The sequence below is a fragment of the Durio zibethinus genome, chromosome 18, assembly GCF_047325235.1.
Source record: "Durio zibethinus cultivar Kanyao isolate XHJ-2024 chromosome 18, ASM4732523v1, whole genome shotgun sequence".
NCBI lineage: Eukaryota > Viridiplantae > Streptophyta > Magnoliopsida > Malvales > Malvaceae > Durio > Durio zibethinus.
The window spans coordinates 5,078,254-5,098,183 of record NC_143179.1 but is presented as its reverse complement, the minus strand read 5'-3'; the positions used below and the strand labels follow the sequence as shown (position 1 = coordinate 5,098,183).

At 32.8% G+C, this 19,930-nt stretch overlaps 1 protein-coding gene across 1 annotated transcript; it reads right to left on the bottom strand.

Annotated features, from left to right (window-relative positions):
* Positions 1–11,749: 11,749 nt before the first annotated feature.
* LOC111300313 (ethylene-responsive transcription factor WIN1-like) lies at positions 11,750–12,920 on the bottom strand. Its single transcript, XM_022895950.2, has 2 exons — positions 12,710–12,920; positions 11,750–12,540 (listed from the first exon to the last, which is right to left on the bottom strand). Exons 1-2 carry the CDS (start codon positions 12,787–12,789, stop codon positions 12,060–12,062), a joined length of 561 nt encoding a protein of 186 aa, XP_022751685.1. The 5' UTR covers positions 12,790–12,920; the 3' UTR covers positions 11,750–12,059.
* Positions 12,921–19,930: the final 7,010 nt, after the last annotated feature.

Here is a 19,930-nt window from a genome sequence, read left to right as displayed (position 1 = left end):
TAACATATAGATCAAATGTCTTTCTTATTATGTACATGTAAGTGATGCAAATGCATTTTTTTATATCATGTAGATCAAATGTTTTTCTCATAAGCACATGTAAGTGATGCGATTTTTTTTTACAGTATGCATATCAAATATCTTTTTCATGATGTAAATGTGAAAGCGAATGCAAATGATGCAAATGCAAAGACTCTTTTTGTTTTTTTATCTTTATTTTTTTAAAAGAACTCTATTTAAATTTTCAATGCTTATTTTTCATCAAAAATTATCTCAGTATTTTGTATAAAATGCTCAAATAATCTCTAAACTTTTTTAAAATTATCATAAAATTGCCTCACATAAAGTATTTTTGTAATCAATTAGAAAAGTTGAAACCTCCTAACTTTTGAATCTCTTGAAAATTGACAATTATGATTTAGAATGCTTGTGGATAGGGTAATCGATAATTCAATTCTTTTCATTGGTGAGCAGATCTTAGAAAATGTTTAACGAGGCTTGCAAAGGTTTCTCTTGGGCTCACTAAAGAGATAATTTTTTCTAAAACACTTTTCTTCTATTGAAAATCAAGCATGGCTTAACATGATACTTTAATGTACATTAAAACTAGCCATTATTTTTCAAAAAAGATTTGAAATCAGAAAAAGGTTTATTTTTTTCCACTATTGGATGAAATGAAAACTTCTTAATGGGTATTGATCTTTCAAAAGGTTTTGCATTAAGATTTTTTATTTTGGATAGAACCTTGGAACTTCTAAACTTCTTTTGGGGCCTTAAGAGTTTCTTGATCTCTGAATTACCATTTTTGGGTTTTCACTTTAGAGTTATATTTTCTAACAATAAAACTTGGTAAAATCTTACCAATTAATAATAGGTATATATAAATTTTCAAGGACATAGCTCTTCAATTTAAGTGTCCATATTTAATCAAAATGGACTTTCAAGGTATGTAATGTAGGCCAAGGTTTAGAGCTCTGAAAGAATGGATAAATAGGCTTAAAATATGTTATTTTGGGTAATTAGGCCAATGACCTTATGAAGCATTCTCTGGATGAAAAGTTATGTGTCTTTCTTTCTTTGTTTTTTCTTTTTTGGAAACATTTGACTTCAACTTTAGCAATCTACTTTTTTGAATTCTTAGGATTCTAACTAAAGCTCCATTCACTTTTTGTCCTAGACTCTCATCTTCGAGGTGTATGCTTTTATTTTTTTGCTCTTTATTTTTTTGGAAACATTTGACTTCAATCATAGCATTCTACTTTCTTGAATTCTATTTTTTTTAAGATTCTAACTCAAGCTTTATTCACTTTTTACCCAAGACTCTCATATTCAATGCATAAATCTTTCTTTCTTTGCTTTTTTTTTTTTTTAGAAACATTTTACTTTAATTTTAGCTTTCTACTTTCTTCAATTATATATTTTTTTAATTGAGATTCTGATTGAAGCTTCACTCACCTTTTACCTTGGACTCTTATCTCTAAAGTGCATGTCTTTCTTTCTTTGCTTTTTATTTTGAAAACATTTAACTTTAACTTTAGCATTCTACTTTTCTTAATTTTATCTTTTTTTTACTTGGGATTCTAACTAAAGCTTATTTCATCTTCTACCTTGGATTCCCTTCTCCGAGGTGCATATTAGACACTTTTAATACCAAACACATTCCATCAAGTTGGGCTTTTGAAGATGTCCTTATTTTGCCCCTGATGTAAAAGATGATCTTTGGCTATAGTTCATTTTGGAACGAGAAATTTAATAAGCTTAAATGTGTAGCAAGTAGATCCATATGCGAAGGATAGGCAAAAATGGCCATTCATCATTTCTTACTTAAAAGAGTAAATTATTTAAAGAATGAGATAAATAGCTTTTTTATTTTTTATTTTTGTGTTATAATCATCAATCATTTTTATGTGATTGATATCACATCTTGTTTTTCACTCAAGGTTTCTATGACGGTGAAAGTCATGTTATATGAGATGTTTGAAATTTGATCGCATAGCTCAAAAGAAACTCTTTTTAGTTCCAAATTATTTGGCATTTTTTGGTAAAATGAGGGGAAAATGTATTAAGGCATGAAATTGTCTTAGGCAAAAAGAAATTTTGCTTCTTTTCTTCGATGTGCCTTAAAAAGTGAAACAAGGGCTGCTTGAGAGGGAAAATTCAAGCATTTTACATGTTTATAGTAATTGAAAAATTTTGGATAGTTCAATCATATTGGTAAAATTTTGACACACATTGAATTATCAATTATAAATTTAAAAAAGTAGCTTGCTTGATTTTTAAAATTTAAAATGAATTTTTAAAGTTGGCCACTTCTGTTCATTGCCCAAGAAAAGATCATTATCTAAATATATCAAATGATGACAAGGTTTGCAAGTTAAAATTTATGCCCTTTAAAGGATTATGACTGTTGAGTGAAGTTATTCAAAATGATTGAAACATAAGAGTGGTCAAAAAATTTGTGAAGGTATTATATGAGTTTATTTTTTAATAGTAATCATCAATTACTTCAAGACTCTTTTATCTTTTATGAAAAAAAAAACTTCTTTTTCTCTTTCTTTTTTCCTTCCTTCTTTTTTTTCCCCTATTCTTTTTTTACTTTTTTTTTACAAAGCACTTTTCATTTTATGATTTTGAAAATTAATTATGTAGGATTTTTTTGAAACAAATACATAAAGATAAAATTTTATATAAAAATTTAAAGCATTCATTTTTTCCCAAATAAATTTTAACAAGATTAATTTAAATAACTCATAAGGACACCATACACATGTCATATACAAAAAAGTCAAAGATTCAAAAGAAAATCATCTTATCTTGATATTTCAAAACTCGAGACCTTATTTCACATTTCAACTCATCACATTTCGTAATTGGATAGAGTCAACTTCTATGTTCTATCAGTTTTAGGTTTAAATTACCGCTCTTAATGAAATTCTCAACCTTTTTTTTAACTATATTCATTTTTCAATAAAGTAGCCAATTGCCCTTATATGATAATCATACTTGCCATTAGGATTATAACTTCTTACTGATGGATTTAGTGTTGTTTTTAGAGGCATGAGAGTCAGGTACCTTCCTTCTATTAGCAAAGGCAAAAGGTGAAAAATAGGGATTGAAAGTTCCTTTTGGTCATTTCTTGATCTTTTTTATTCTTTGTTGGTCGATGATAGGCTTAAGTGTCGAGACAACATCATGAATAGTTATTTAATGATGAAAATTTACTGGAAAGCCCAGATGATGGGTTGGTTGGCAAAGATATTGGCTTTGAGAGATACTGTTTATGACAAGGAAATGTGGTTGACGAAGAGGATAAGGACTGCATAGGATGAAGTTCTTGGGTAGTGCCTCTCAAGCGTGACTACTTGCACCTCCTCTTTATTTTTGTTTTTGATATACTTCTCTTTTCAACATCAGTTGCATCTTTTAACTTAATCCTACCATTCTTGATTATATTTTTTATCTTTTTCTCAAAAATCACCATGTCAGTAAAGTTTTTGAAGATATTCTTGATCATTCTTTTGTACTAAAGAGTGTTCAAGAAATTGATAAACAAAATAATGATTTTATTCTTTAACAAGGGCGATTGTACTTGAGCTGTCATTTTTCTATATCGTGTGCATATTCTTTGAAAGTTTTAGTTAACCTTTTTTTTATGTTTTGCAGAGACAACCTATATGGTGTTATATCTTTAACGTGCTTGTATTGTATTAAGAAAGCCCTAGCCAAATCATTATATGAGCAAATCTTGTTTTAGTTTAGATGGGCATACCATCTTGTTGCAAATCAAGTGAAACTATCTTAAAACCAATAGATCAATAACTTATCATCATAAGTGTAGCCTATCATCTTTTGGAAGTACATGGTGATATGTGTTGAAGGGCATTTTATTCCATTATGCTTTTCAAAATTTGAGGCTTTAAATTTTGACGAAATGACAAGAGTAGGCACTAGACTAAGTTCGCTAGGATCAACATTCCCATATATATCATGGCTCCTAATTACCTTCAATCTCTCTTTCAACAGGTCATATTTATCTTTTATCACTATATTTGTTAACGGATCTGATACCTTTTTCAATTTCTCCCATTTTTTAAGATTATCCAAATTAAGCACAACAATAAGGTTGTATGGAGTATGCCTAGGATTGACATTTATCTAAACTGACAACAACTTGGCAAAAGTGCTAGTATAAGATTAATGAGTTACTATAGGTGCTTGTGACATATAGGGATCTTAAACATATAGATATGTGAACCCAGGAGGATATAATAGTTCTTTAACAACTGTTTCCTCCCTTGCCCGGTGTGTTTCAATAATTCCTTTTCTTTTTGTCAAACCTACTAACATCTATTTTAATTTTGCTAACTGTCTGTCTATATTTTGTTGCATTCTCATAAATGTTTCCCTGACATCTCTTTGGGCCTTTCCATTATATCCATCTGACTTGTATTTTCATTTTTTATGATTCTTGTACAGGTTCGAGCATTGTAAGTGCGCCACATTAACTGATCTTGTTTCTTATGACACGTTATCCTTAAATTTTTTATTCATTACCAAAAGTAAAAAATGCATGACATAAATTTTACTATTGGCCTTTAGATAAAACTTTCAAAAATATCTTTTTGTTTCGAAGGTTTGACGAAAATATACTCATAATCATCATTTCTTGTTCTTAGCTGGCGTGAAAAAAAATGAATTCAAACAAATGATGCAAGATATGTAAGTTAAATTTTATTATTATTGTTGAAAAAGAGCTTAAATTTTATCCTATATTAGGTCAACTTATTTAAAGACATTCTTTCTGCCTCAAAAGTTTGGTGAAAGTATATTTACAACCATCATTCTTTTTCATGGGTTCTTTTGGGCATACTATTAAATAAAAAAATGAAACATAAACAGAGACGTTTATCCATAAAAAATTCAAGTTAGGAAAAGCTTTTATTCATTTTAAAAATTTCAAGTTTACACATCATGAACCATCTTAAGACTAGGGCCAAAAAGTGCCAAACTCGCTCATACTTCCCCTTACCTCATCTAAAAAATCCAAAAAAAGTTGACTATGATTGCTAGTGGGGATAACCCTTTTACTTTAAGGTTTCTACTTTTTATTCATTATCCTAGCCAACTTGACTATTGCCTACAGCACTGCTTGCTATCTTGGCATGGATCAATGAAAGATTTTTGCAAATAATTGACTTCATTTCAATGTCAAAAACCAAATATCCAGCTTTCATCAATCTTTGTACGCTGTATTTCAATGACGTGCAATCTTTCAGAGAATGGCCCATAGCACCAACATGTTGTTCACATCGGGTATTAAAGTCATACCATTTGGAGCAAAGTGGTTTGAAGGTTTCAACAAGGATAAGGGTAATAAGGTAGTTTTTTTGAAGTAATGGGTATAAATCTGTGTAAGACATGGGTATTGGGTCAATGGTGGTGTTGGTGGTATGAAAGTTTTTCTATTCTATAGTTAGGTTACTTTACTGGATTGGGAAACTCTAGGTTAAAAATTAGGTTGAAAAAGTGGTGGTGGGATAACGAGCTGAACAAATTGTTGTGAAATATGAGGTGGTGAACATGAATTTAGGTGTGGAATTCTTGAAGGTTGCATGAAATTTGAGGGCCTAACCTTTGGCACTTGAAAAAGAGTTTGAAAGCAATCATGAAAAGGATTTAAGTGCGGGTTTGGACTTAGGATAGTTGGTGAAGATTGTTTGAAGCCTGGTGACTCTATCTTGGAAATCAGACTTTTAAGTCCAATAATTTGTATGGCCAATTCACCTATTCCTCTCTTAAGCTTGCCCAAACTTTGGCCACTATATGAATTACCCAATGCCTTGGTATGTTCGAGTTAAGTGCTGGAACTTATAAGAACTAGTTGATCTTGATTTGATTGAATCGAAAGTGATGGCAATCCTTGAGGAGCAACAAACTTAACCATACCACTACCTTTAACCATTTCTATCAATTGAATAATTTGTTGTTTCATCTCCTAATGCTCGTGCCCAAATTTATCTTGATTCAACTTTAATGCACTAATCCTTATTTCTAGTTGATCTCTTATTTTTGCCATTCTAATTTTTACCAAGATAGATATTTTATTCCAAGATTTAGACTAAAAATTCTATATTATTACCCTTATTGAATGAATGCTACAAAAAAATAATTTCTAACTTATATGGCACACAATGCATGTTTATGACAATCATGCTTAAAGAATGTCATGAAATGCAAATATGCTTAAGACAATGGATTTTTATTTGTACAAGGCCTCGAATGATAATAATTTCATCACCCATGAATGTGTATGTAAAGAATGCAATATTCTATTACAGGGATGGTAGGGTATGTTCATGTGAAATGCAATGTATGTTTTATAAAACCTTATTATTCATGGATCCACATGTATGCCACACTTACATGAGTGATAAGATGTATACATATGACCAATGCAATATATTTGTATGGAATGCAATGATATATTATATGCATGAGATATGTCAACATAGAATGCAATAATGTATTATACTGGCTTAATGAGGTTGACACTGCCTTAAGATATATAATGAGATGAAATGCATGTACTATCTATTGATATGGATGAGATGGAATGCATGTATTATCTTATTATGATATGTATAAGATAAGGTACATGTATTATCTTATTATTTCTATTTTTTTTAAAAATGATAAAATGGTATGCAAAAAGATCAAATGAAAATGCAGAAAATGAAACAACATTCAAACTTAAAATTCTCTTTTTTTTTTCTTTTTTAGAACAAGGAAAAATTCAAGAACACATATTTTTTATCACATGGAATAACTAGGATTCTAAGGTTTTTCTCCTTTTTCATTAATTTTTATTTGGTCAATGAACAAAATATTTAAGAAAAACCTTTTTTTTTTTTGAAAAATTTTGTTTTTTTTTATATGTTTGTTGGATAATGCTAAAGTTTTTTTCATTTTATTTTAAAATATTTTCTAAAAATACAAATTTTGGATAACCACTAAATAAATGAATTATATGTCAAAAGAAAAAAAAATTTCAAGAAAATGTTTTTCTTTCATTATCTATTTCTTCTTTTTCAAAATTTTAATGCACATTTGGGTTATTTCTACAAAAAGGTTAGCAATGCTCTACCAAATATTGGTCCCTAGAGTTCATTATGTGCTAAGTGAGGATTTATATGTTTAAAAGTTCTTAAATTATTCTTCACCAGCATCCACACAAAACTATTAAGGTATCCCGATCCTCACCCATTATAGGTTACAAACGAAAATAGTTTAATTTAAGTGGGAGTATTTCATTTGTTATTGCAGAGGTTATGATCGCACGATAGCATAGGTACTCTATTTTATCTTAAAAGGAATGAAACTCAAGTATAGAGCTCATGCATGATATAAATGTGCCGTGTGTGAATGAGAGAATAGAACATTGAAAACCTAATCTTAAATGCCTTACAATCTATCAAGAATAATATAAAAACATAAAATAATACATGTATAAATGACATAATTAAAATAAAATGCATGTAAATTTTTTTTATTCTTATTGTTATTTTTTAAAAAATCATAATCAAGAAAATTAAAGTTAAAACCATTAAATCAAAATTAAAGATAACACATAATTAATTTTTTACCTGATACTCTAAAAAAATGACATCCCCAGGGAAGTCACCAAGATATCGTAACGATTTTTTTAGGGATCGTTAGACGAATTTGAAAACAAAAGAAGGAATCGCCACCAATCTTTTTTGGTTAGGTATGATTGGCTACCTATTCCTGCTTACATTCTTAATAAAATTTTAAAATTAATAAAAATTTATTAAAAAGATAATTTTTAAGTTTGCAAAAATAATTTGGATTCGAGAATTGGTTACGTGTGGGGAAGGATTAGTACTCCCACAGCCCCCGTTTAAAATGGTACCAATTAATTATGTATTATCCTTCAATATTGACTAAAATAGTCTTAATTTTGGTAATTAAAAATTAATTTTTTTTTATTGTAGCAAATTTAGTTGAGTTTTTTATTTCTATTTTATTTAAGAAAAATGCTAAAACCTTGTTATTGAAAGAAATCTTAAAATATTTCACTACGTTGATAACATTAAAAGAATTTTTCTTACCTAAAGAATTCTCAGATATTACTACTCGAACTTTCCAAATATCTCGTCCTCAATGGTTCATACTTGTCTTCAATATTTATATTTATCAAACATATTATAAAATACGATATCTATAACTTAAAATCAAATAATATTTTCTAAAAATTCATTTCTTATACTAAAACTAAAAATCGTTATCGAAAATTATTCCCAATACTCTAATACATTGACAGGATTTTAAATAAATTTTCTTACCTAGAGATTTTTAAAAAATCACTACTCGAATTTCTTTAGCATCTCATCCTCAGGGATTTTCATTTATTTTTTAAAATAATATATATAAAACATGATATTCGTGGATCAATTTGTAATATTATTGTATTATACAAAAATCCATTCATCATTTTTTTTTGTAAAACATGTAAGCGAGAAATTTTATATTGAAAATTATTCTAAATACTCCAATACTTTGATAATATTTTAAAAAAAAAATTTTACTTAAAGAATTCTTGAAAATTACTATTCATACTTCTCTAGAATCCCATCATTGAAAATTCATCATCATCATTTTTTATTATTAATTCTTAAAAGTTATGTACTAATATAATTATCTATAAATAAATTTATTTACTAAAAAATGCATAGTCTTATAAATATTCTATATTTTTATTTTTTTCAAAAAATCAAATTAAGAAAAAATAAAAAAACTTTGTATTGAAAAGAGTTTTTAAATATTCTAATACTTAGGCAATTTTTAAAAGGCTTTTCTCACCTAAATATTTCATTAAAATCACTACTTGAACTTCCCGAAGTTTCATCATCAAAATTTTCATTATATATTATTTATTAAATTTTTTACATTAAAAACAAAAATGAACACTAATAATAAATTTTTTAAAAAATATATTTATTTTCATAAGTATTGTTAACTATCAAGGCAAGCATGTTGTATAAAAATATTATTGACATTAATAGTGTAAAAAAATATTCAAATAAAAAAATAAAATGCATAGGAATCGTACCAAAAAATAAACTTTGATGTTGGAGCTCAAACTCATGTAATCAGTAGACAAAAGCAACTAGAGTCCAACTATGGGTTTGGATTTGGGCTGCTGGAACGGGCTGGTTAGCAAGCAAGCTGGGTCACAGATTGGATCTGAGCCAGAAATGAGTTGAATCCGGTTGGTGGGTTGACTCGGTTAACTTTTTTCTTTTATTTTATAAAACCTTAATTTTTTTAAAAACATTTCCAACCTCTTCTTTAAAAAAAAAAATCCTAAATCTTCGTTCTTAAAAAAAAAACCAACAACCCCCCTTTAACCCAATTTTCAGTAGATTTACTACCGTTTCGCTACCAACTTCGCCGTTGGCTGCAGCTCACCAGCATCGGCTGGCTCGCAAATTTCACTATGAGCTTTCCTCGTCTTTTTTTCAAATCTAGGCTCTGTTTTTTGCAAATTAAACCATATCTTTCTAGATCTTAACTTGAAGTTCGCACTTTCTCAACCCTATTACACTTTTTTCCTCTGTCTGATTTGGCCATTATTTTAGTATGTTGCTTCCCTCTTCCCCTTCATTTTTTCCCCCAATCCGGATCTACAAAAACTCTCACTACCATGGACCCTTTTATGTTGCCATTCCTTTACAGTCGTTCCTTTACTGTCGCTGACAATGGCATCACTGGCTTCTCCTTTTGTCCTTCTTTGTTCCCTTTTCTTCTTTCCCCTTAAATCCAAACCAAACTCTTCTAAAAACCTCAAAAGCCCAACCAATCTCGGGCAAAACCGAAACCCCCTATTGCTTTGGTTTTTTTATATATTTTTTATTTCTGTTGTGGCTTCCCCTTTTTGAGAAATGAGATTAATTTTTTTTAATTTCTCTACGCTTTTGTGTGTGTGTGTTTGATGTGGTTTGACTTAAGGTTTGAGTTGGTGTTTTTGGTTGATGTTGGTGGAGACCGGAGATCTTGGTTCCAATGGTTGAAAGGGGAGGTGGCTGACCTAATGGTGCTAGGGGGTGGTACCGGGTGTGGCGCGGGCAAAGGCTATTTTTTGAGCTTGGGGTGGTGCTGGATGCGGCTCTGTGTTGAACAGGGGAAGGCTGTGCCAGGACTGTGATGGGGTTATACAAGGCTGATTAGGGGCCTGGTGCTTGCAAGGAAAATGGATGCTAGAACCCTCCCCTTTTGGTGTTTGGTGCTTGTGAATTTTATTTGTAAATTTTCATAATGGACAAAAATTGTATGGTGGTGCAGGGTGTGGTTGCTGACGGTGTACAGGATAGTGGCCCACAGGTTTGAGGTAGTGGTTGCTGGCAGTGCCAGAACCTGTCTTCTGGTGCATTTTTGTTATTTTGTTTTTTTTTTTCATTTCATTTTTTTTAATTTTGTGATTTTTTATTTTTTAATTAATTTTTTCTTTGTAAAATTTCAATTAATTTAATTAAATCTAAATGATAAAAGAAATAATAATAACAATAAAATTAAATTTAAAATATCTAATCTGAAACAAATTCGAATAAATTTAATTTAATATTTAAATTAGCTCAAATAAAAACATGTAAAATAAATAAACTTAAATTGATTTTAATAAAATTAGATGTCGATATAAAATATTTTAATTTATGTATTTAAGTTATATTTTACATAAAATTTATATGTTATAGTTTATGTAAACACAAAAAAATATTAATTTTTTTTTTATTTTTGTTAATAAATCATATATAATTTTTTTAAAAATTTTAAATTGTATTACATTCATAAGTTTTTCTAATCATTTTTATATCATATTAATATATTATATTTTAAATTATTAAATTTAATTTAATGTATCTAAAACTAATTTCAAAATTAAAATTTTATGCCATCAGTCCTTATAAATACCAGAAAAAAAAAGTGATGAATAATGTTGAATGCAATTATCATGCATGCATGCAACCATTTCATGATGTGATATAACATTCATAACTTTATTTGAAGCCTTTCTTCATGTCAAATCTTTTTATATAATTTTTTTTTATATATCCGACATGTGGAAACTATATAAAATATTTTTATATATAATTTTCAGTTTATAGTTGATGTGCCATTTATATATGGATTAATCGGTAATGATGTGTGTAATTAATGTCGTAATTTGGACGTAGATCACCCATCAAACCTAATATTTCATTAATTTATTAACATAATTAGATTTAGGCATCAAGCTTTAATGAACTAAAGCATCTGGAATTTGCTTAATTTGGCTGGTTATGGTTACATCAACTACATCCTTTTCTTTGAAAACAAAAACAAAATGTTCTTAATGAAAAAGATACATCAAACATATATAAATCATTGATTTGATTCATTTAATCTTTCATTAACCAACCCAAATCTCAACATCATTGTAAAATATATTTTTTTATTTTTTAATTAAGTTGCATGTTTATTGAGTCTATTGATCTTTCAATTTAATTTATTGATGATAGATGTTTAACATATATATCTCAAGATTACGCGGTTTTTAATTAGACATGATAAAAAAAAAAATTTTAAAATAATATGATTTAAAATTTTAATAAAAATTATATATAAATTTAACTAAAAAACCATAAATATATTTTGTATTTTTCACGTTACATAAATTGTTATATAATAATTTTCGTATTTTATACATATTTGACATGAAATATACATTACAAATACAAATAATTAAATCTATTTTCAACTTAATTATATAGTCTTCCTTAGAGAAATTGTAACACCAAAATATAAATAACTGGTATATAGTATATAACTACAAGAAACAATTCATATGAGCAATTGGAATCAAATGATTCAATTATTTCTTTTTGTCACAAACAACATTTGCTCGTAAACTAGCTACATCTTCTATAGCTGTAACTATTATTATGATATATATGACAGAAAAGACTACAGGAACAACTAGCGTCCCCTTCTTGCACACCAAATTAAGAACAGTTCATGTGAAGCAGCTCCTCTATCATTTGCAGTGCAATTCTCTCCTCATCATCCATCTCTGATCTCAGTTCAGGCCCCACGAACCCTGGGATCTTGGAAGGCAATGCATCGGCAGAAACTTCAGCATTTCCTTTTCCAAGATGCACAGTCATGACCCAATTGGAATCTGAGCTCTGGCCTGCCCCTTTTTGCCACACTCCTATATGAGAATTCTCAGTGTCAAGCCTCAGACAAGTCATGGAAGGAGAAGGTGCCTTGCCACATTTTCTAAGCTTGGCATGGAGGAGTTCAGATAGCTCTTTTGGTGGTAATGGATGGGAATTTTCGGTGCCTTTTGGGTCTCCACTTGGTGTTTGTGATATTGGGAAGTTCGTTTTTGCATTCCTGCCACTCATTAAGATGGCTGCTTGGTCATAAGCTCGGGCTGCCTCTTCAGCTGTTTCAAACGTACCTAGCCACACCCTTCTCTTTCTGCAACAAAACACAGCAAACAAAATTAAGGAAAAAGAAATATACCAGAAGACAATTTTAAACATCGAATTGTATGTTTTTCACAGGTCAGCTTATTCTTGCCAATAATCTATTCCCAAACCAAAAGGGGAAAAAAGAAAACTGAGAAAAGCTTGCAGGTTAGACTTACAGTATAGGATGGCGAATTTCAGATACCCAGGAGCCCCAGTGTCGCTGCCTGACACCTCTAAACTTGTTTGATTTCACCATAATTTGGAAACAGATGGAGGTTCTTGTTTTTCGCTTTTCTTTGGGTGTGGCTCACTCAAACAGATGGCTGGTTGAAACTGAAACAGGTACTGAAAAGCAGGCTCAGAGAAGAAGATCTATCATATATATATATATATATATGAATGAAGTACATACGATCTCAGAGAATTAGATATACTAGGAGAGATACTAAGTGAAACAGTTGAACTGAAAATATCCATTGTCGGTGAACTAAAAAGGCTTGTACGAGGAAGCTTGCAATAAACATCGTCACCTAAACCTTCCCTACAACCATTAATGACCTACCAAATAAATAACTGGGGCTTACATTGTATGTTACTCTGTCATCGGCTGCTTCTCATGCAATATAATTGCATGTGATTGAAAATAATGTAAAAGTGACATGGATGGGACAAGTTCTTCATCAATACTCAACCTATGATTACTTTTTTAAGACCATTATTAATCTTGCAGAATAAAGTGTAAAGGGAGGTTATTATCGAACCTAATTAATGTTTTAGAAATGGTTGATTATATATAGTACATATTTTTAGCTAATCTTGTTTGTTTTTTTCTTGGGAAGTTTATGAACTTCACATGGAGGAACTACTAAAGTAGGCCAGGTCTTGTAAAAATGAAGTTCCAAGGAACCAACACAAAGAGCTGATTGGAAGATGCTGTTAGACCCTCAGATAAGGCTGGGGAAATGGCAATTATATATCATCTGTCAGCATCAACTGCTGATGCCGACTGATCAACCTTGTTCCTATAAAAATTCTGAGTTTAAAGCTAAAACATGCAATCTGTTGCAAATGTTTTGAGATCAGAAACTGACGACTCACCAAGCAAAGAGAAAAATAATTACCCTTGCACAAGAGTGCACGAAGGATGGGGCATCACTTCAGACCTTGTGATTCTCACCAAATTCTATGGTATCTGCCTTAGAATTGGCAAGTTTTTTATATAGATTTTGAACTCACTGTTCTGTCCATCGGTTGAATCAATCGACATGCAATTCAGTCAGTCAAAGAACTTTTTCCCCGACTTAACCTATATATTTTAATGGTATGCTTAATGCTATAATTCACAAAATTTTCATATATCTAACACTACATAACCTTATAGAAAACTAAATTTTCGGTTAAAGGAGCTATTGACAACATAGAGAGACTTAACTGGAAGCACTTAGATCTGCAACCAGTTAATTAACTCTCTCAAACGAATCACGTGCTAGATGCCTCTTGCAGTGTTTATAGACAGCCAATTGTAAACTTTTTCCTTTTCCATTAGAACAGGAATGGAACTTAAAATGGAAAAGCTGGAGTGAAGAAGTCTAATGTGGTGAGCTCATGCCAGCCCATACAAGGTTATTGCTGTTGTCGTGGCTGAATAAGAATCACTAACCACCAGCAAATCAAAGCACACAGAAAGCACAAGTAAACATCGGAGATTATCTACCTTACTTTTGCCTGATATGCCACCGTGAGACCCAGTAGTACTATTTTAGGACACAAGTCCATAGCTCGAGACAAGTTCATTTGATCTGCCAATACTTCTAGAAGTTGATTTTTTATTTTTTTTTTTGGAGGTATGGTTTAATTTTTAGATTTATTTGCAAAGTAAACAGGAAAGCATGTGGAGTGCTGACGCTAGAAATTTCAGATTTTAACATATATAAATCCAGTTGAAAAACTGTCCAATCAAAATTTGAAAGTATTTCCTTTGTTTTTTTGCTCTGGTTGGTGCCTTTTGGTTTTCCATCCATTTCTATCATCGACTCATTGGACTCGCTCTAGTATTTTTTCAATGGTGTCACGGACTAAGCTTTCTCTCAACAAACACTAGTCCGTGTGGCATTTGAATGGACGCTTTCACCCAAGTCAGCTTTCAATAGATCGAGATCTGAACAAATAACCATAAACCATGGTTAGTCTCAAGCATTCACAATAAGGTACAATATATCGATGTCAATCTCAAGCATACACACAACAAGGCACATTCATATCGAGAAAGAAAGAAACACATCGAGGCAACAATCGGGCATTCAATCGGGGAATTATATTATAAATGTGAATCATACATTGGGACCTCCCACCATCACCAGGGCCAGGAGGCAGCCCTTGGTGGGTGGCCTAAGCTCGCATAGCACCTGGTGAGACAGCTCAACACTACGCTGCCGGCTCACTCCCCCCTAAAGAGCCTTAGAACTTTTAAAGCTATGCTACCAGTAACCGTTACAATGTTTGAAATGGGGACACTTTTCCTAGCACAAGGGATCTACCCGGCCATGGCCCTATACATGGGTGGCTCATGGCAACCTAAGTCCCGGTCATGGCCCTATACAAGGGTGGCTCCCATTGATCGCATCATGCTTCTTCTGGAATAGCACTGGCACTTCGAAAAGAGCCTTTGATGGTCGGATGAACCCGGCTTGTAAAAGTTCATCTAACTGTTTTCTCAGCTCGGCCAACTCTGGCGGGGCCATGCGATAGGAAGCTCTAACAGGGGGTTTTGCTCCTGGGAGGAGCTCAATTTCGTGGTCCACTACTCGTCGAGGGGGTAGAACCTTAGGCAACATCTCTGGCATCACCTCTTCGAATTCTTCCAACACTTTCTTTACGCCATCGGGTATTGGTTCTACTTCTGACCCTTCTTTGTAGATCGACATGGCCATAAACGAGGGTTCCCCTCTCTTTACCCCTTTCTTGAATTGCAAAGCCGAAATCATTTTCTTCCTACTCTTTGTCAAGATATTGGCTGGCACCACATATGGGTGTTCTCCTAAGAACAACAAGCAGCTAGCAGCGGAGATAGGGATCACTTGAGCCAACGTCAAGAAGTTCAATCTGAGAACGACATCAAAGTCATCCATAGGGGAGACTGTGAAGTCTACCTTCCCTTCCCATGGCCCCAATCGGGTTGTCACACTTTTCGAGCTTCCATTGATCGCAAAGGCTGGCGAATTGATCGCTTTCATTCACCCACAGTCTTTACTAATCTGAAGACCACACCTTTTTGCTTCTTCTGGTGTGATGAAAGTGTCGGTTGCACCCGTATCCACCATGGCCTTGGTGGCTTTCCCATTGATCGTCAAGTTCACGTACATCAAGCCTCTACTTTGCTCTTTCTTTATAATGTTCAATTGGGTGCGGAGAGCACTGAGGAACCTTATTGAGCCCATCCTGGCTGGCTCCTCTTCAGCTTCTTCAACGCTTTCTGGCGCTTTTACGGACTCTTGAGATGAGGTCCTTAAGGCATTAAGGGCTCCTCGGTACGGGCATTCAGCCACTCGATGCGACCCCTTGCAAAGAAAGCAAGCTAGCGGTTGTCTGGGCTTGAAAATCCCTACGTTGTTTGTCTTGGGCTGGGTGCTATCTCGCCCAAAGGACCTCCTGTCTGATCCCCCACTGAAGGGTCGGTCCAACCTAGTCATCTTTCCCCCACTCCCAAGGTTAAAGCTACTGCCAATTGATGAAGGATTTTTCCGTTTTAAGGAGCCATCATTGTAATCATGAAGGCGTTCCGCTGCAGCCATAACCGTGGCCACATCTTGCACTTTCTGCCTTTGTAGCTCTGTCCTCGCCCACGGCTTGAGGCCCTCAAGAAAATAAAACATTTTGTCTTTTTCGGATATGTCTCGAATATCTAGCATCAGGGTAGAAAAGTTCATTACGAACTCTCACACCGTTCCGATTTGCACCAACTCTTGAAGTCTCTTTCGAGCCATATACTCCACATTCTTCGGGAAAAATTAGTTTTTCAGCTCTCGCTTCAGATCCGTCCAAGTCTTAATCAGGCACTCGTCATCAACAAACTTGGAGCGCCACCATAACTTGGCATCCCCTGTGAGGTACATCGATGCCATTATCATCTTATCTTCCTCTGAACTTGTGTGTACAGCTCGAAAGTATTGTTCCATGTCAAACAAGAAGTTCTCAAGTTCCTTAGCATCCCTTGCCCCCTCATAACATCGAGGCTCCGGCACCTTGGGCCTTTGTCCCCTGTCCATCGAGCTCGAACCCGATCTGGTCACAGCCATTTGTAGGATGCTCACTTGGGCCCTGAGCTCCTCAAACTCCTTTTGAAGAATGTTCAAGGCATCTCTAGCCTCTTCTCTCACATTGTGGAGAGTATCAGACAACTCCCGCTGGGTTGTCTCGATCTCCCTCACTCGGTCTTTTGTCACCATATGAGTTTTCATTGCGGCCACCGCGGCCTCTAGTTCCTCAATTCTCTGCTGATGATCCGGTCCACCACTTGTGGCCATCTCATCCATTTCTCTAGCACTTCTCAACTGTGCTCTGATACCACGTGTCACGGACTAAGCTTTCTCTCAACAAGCACTAGCCCGTGTGGCACTTGAATGGACGCTTCCACCCAAGTCAGCCTTCAATAGATCGAGATCTGAACAAATAACCATAAACCATGGTTAGTTTCAAGCATTCACAATAAGGCACAATATATCGAGGTCAATCTCAAGTATACACACAACAAGGCACATTCATATCGAGAAAGAAAGAAACACATCGAGGCAACAATCGGGCATTCAATCGAGGAATTATATTATAAATGAGAATCATACATCGGGACCTCCCACCATCACCAGGGCCAGGGGGCAGCCCTTGGTGGGTGGCCTAAGCTCGCATAACAACCGGTGAGACAGCCCAACACTACGCTGTCGGCTCACCCCCCTAAAGAGCCTTAAAACTTTTAAAGCTATGCTACCAATAACCGTTACAATGTTTGAAATGGGGACACTTTTTCTAGCACAAGGGATCTACCCGGCCATGACCCTATACATGGGTAGCTCATGGCAACCTAAGTCCCAGTCATGGCCCTATACAAGGGTGGCTCATGACAAATGGCATGGCCGTGAGAAAATTTGAGTGTATAGAAAGAAGAGTGTTGAAAAGACAGTGTAAGTGTGACCGTCGCTAGCAGTTTTCTAGAAAGAATAAGAAAGAAAAAAAAGGCTTTAAGACGTGAAAAAGGTAATCTTAAAAATAATTATGTTTATAAGATATAATAAAATTTTAAATTTTTTAAATCAGAATTAATAAAATTGATAATGTAAAAAGATTTATTTATAATAATAATCATAAATTTTTATTTAAATAATTATGATAATTTATATAACCATATTTGTTTAAATAGTTATAATTATTTAAATAATTATAATAAAATTTTGATTTTTTTAATCATAAAATGATTATTTTTGTTTATATAAGTTTTTTCAAACTAAATAAATATTTAATAATTTATTAATATTTTAAAAATTAATAAGTAAAAGGTTAAAAAATAAATTTATTTATCAAAAGATCTCAAAGTACCTAATTTTTTATTTTAAAGTTGTTTGATCCAATAGAAATATTTTTAACAAGTTCAAATAACTCGTTTCACTTCAATACTTAATTTAATTAATTAAATTATGTATGTAACCTATTTTAAACTACATATAAAATGATGTTATATTCAATGGAGGGATATATTATATTTTAAACTATAAACAATGCCCGGTAAATAGTGAGATTTAATGCGATTTAACTTTGGTTATTAGTTCTATAGGCTACATAATAATTATCTAGGACTTGGGTTCAGAGATTTTTTTTAGATATTGCAGCGTACTGTTACATTCAGGAGATTTTGCGACCTTCCTGGGCTAGGAAAGGGAGAAGAGAAGTGAAAGCACTTGTTCCGTAAAGAAGTCATTAACGAATGGGATGGAATAATAATAATAATAATAATAATAATAATAATAATAATAATAATAATAATAATAATGATAATTTCTTAAAAAATTTCCAGTAGTTCCTGAAACAGAAAGTACGATTGAGGGGTACATTCTGGAACGCGAGTGCTAAGCAAAAATGACTTCTACTGCATTTCCATTGGGAGGTAAAAACATCTCTCACTATGAACGCGTGGGAAATTCGATTTGATTGATTGGTTGCATCTCCTGTGGCTAATGCTTTCAAACTTGGGCTGGTAGGGAAGGAAAAGCCAGCCCATGGAACTAGTGGTGAACCAGTAGGCACATGGCTCGACTCTTATCTAGAGTTACAGCTTCAGTTTCGATTCATCATCTTCATCTAACTGGATCAGACAATTAGCCACGTACGTAGGCTGTAGCCATGCGTAACGGCTAGCTTAGAAAAAAGATCTAACCATCTTGACCAGTGTACGTAGTAGGTTGCTAAATTTAACACACGCGGGCCATGAAATCAAAAGCAAAATCCAAATGCACGAAATTGATGTGCAGCCATTGAAAGAATTTTCTAGGCATAGAATATCAACATTACTGATTGTAATTCAAAACAGAGACCGGTGGCAGAACAATGTGGTCCAAATGACCCAGGAATAGTTTTCAGCATTATTATGGCATGTCGTGATGGCTTGAAATTTACAACCAAATCAATCTTTGTAGAGTCACGTTCCCAAGATTTTTTGCCAGTAAATAATTTTACTTGCACTTGACCAACGGTAATTAAAGTTTTTTGGTTATTCAGTTCAAGTAAAACTAAAAAATATAGAGTTTGAAGCTAGCTCTTGTTGTCTTGTATAGATAGAGGAATGATAAAAAAAAAACCCTCTATTTGGTGAGTGTTTAACTATTTAAGTGCTTTTGTGGGTTGCAGAGAACTTTTTGTATATAATATCTTCTTCAATTAGGTAGGTAGGTAGTAGGGTAGGGGGCTTAAAGATAGATTAAGAACTTAAAAAAAAAAATTATTTAATTGCTCATAGTGTGGGCTGTCAATTGTATTGAGATTTTGGATTCTTTGAGAGTCGCCTCCTGTTCTATTTTTCTTCACTTTCTTATTTGCTATCTTGTGTTAGCATTTTCATACTAGCGTTTTAGTCTCTGGATCCTTAATAAATTGGTATTAGAGCTTTTGGTTTTGAGAAAGCCATTAAATATTGTTGAAAATAACCACTGTAATAGTTGGTTCGTGGTTTATCTTTTTGACTGGTGTTCAAAATGGCAACTACAAGATTTGATATTGAAAAGTTTGATTGCAATACAAACTTTTCTTTATAGAAGGTCAAGATGCGCCCGATCTTGGTTCAAAACGGGCTTGAAAAAGCTCTATTAGGGAAAAATAATATGTCAAAATCAATGTGTTATGACAAAAAGGAAGAG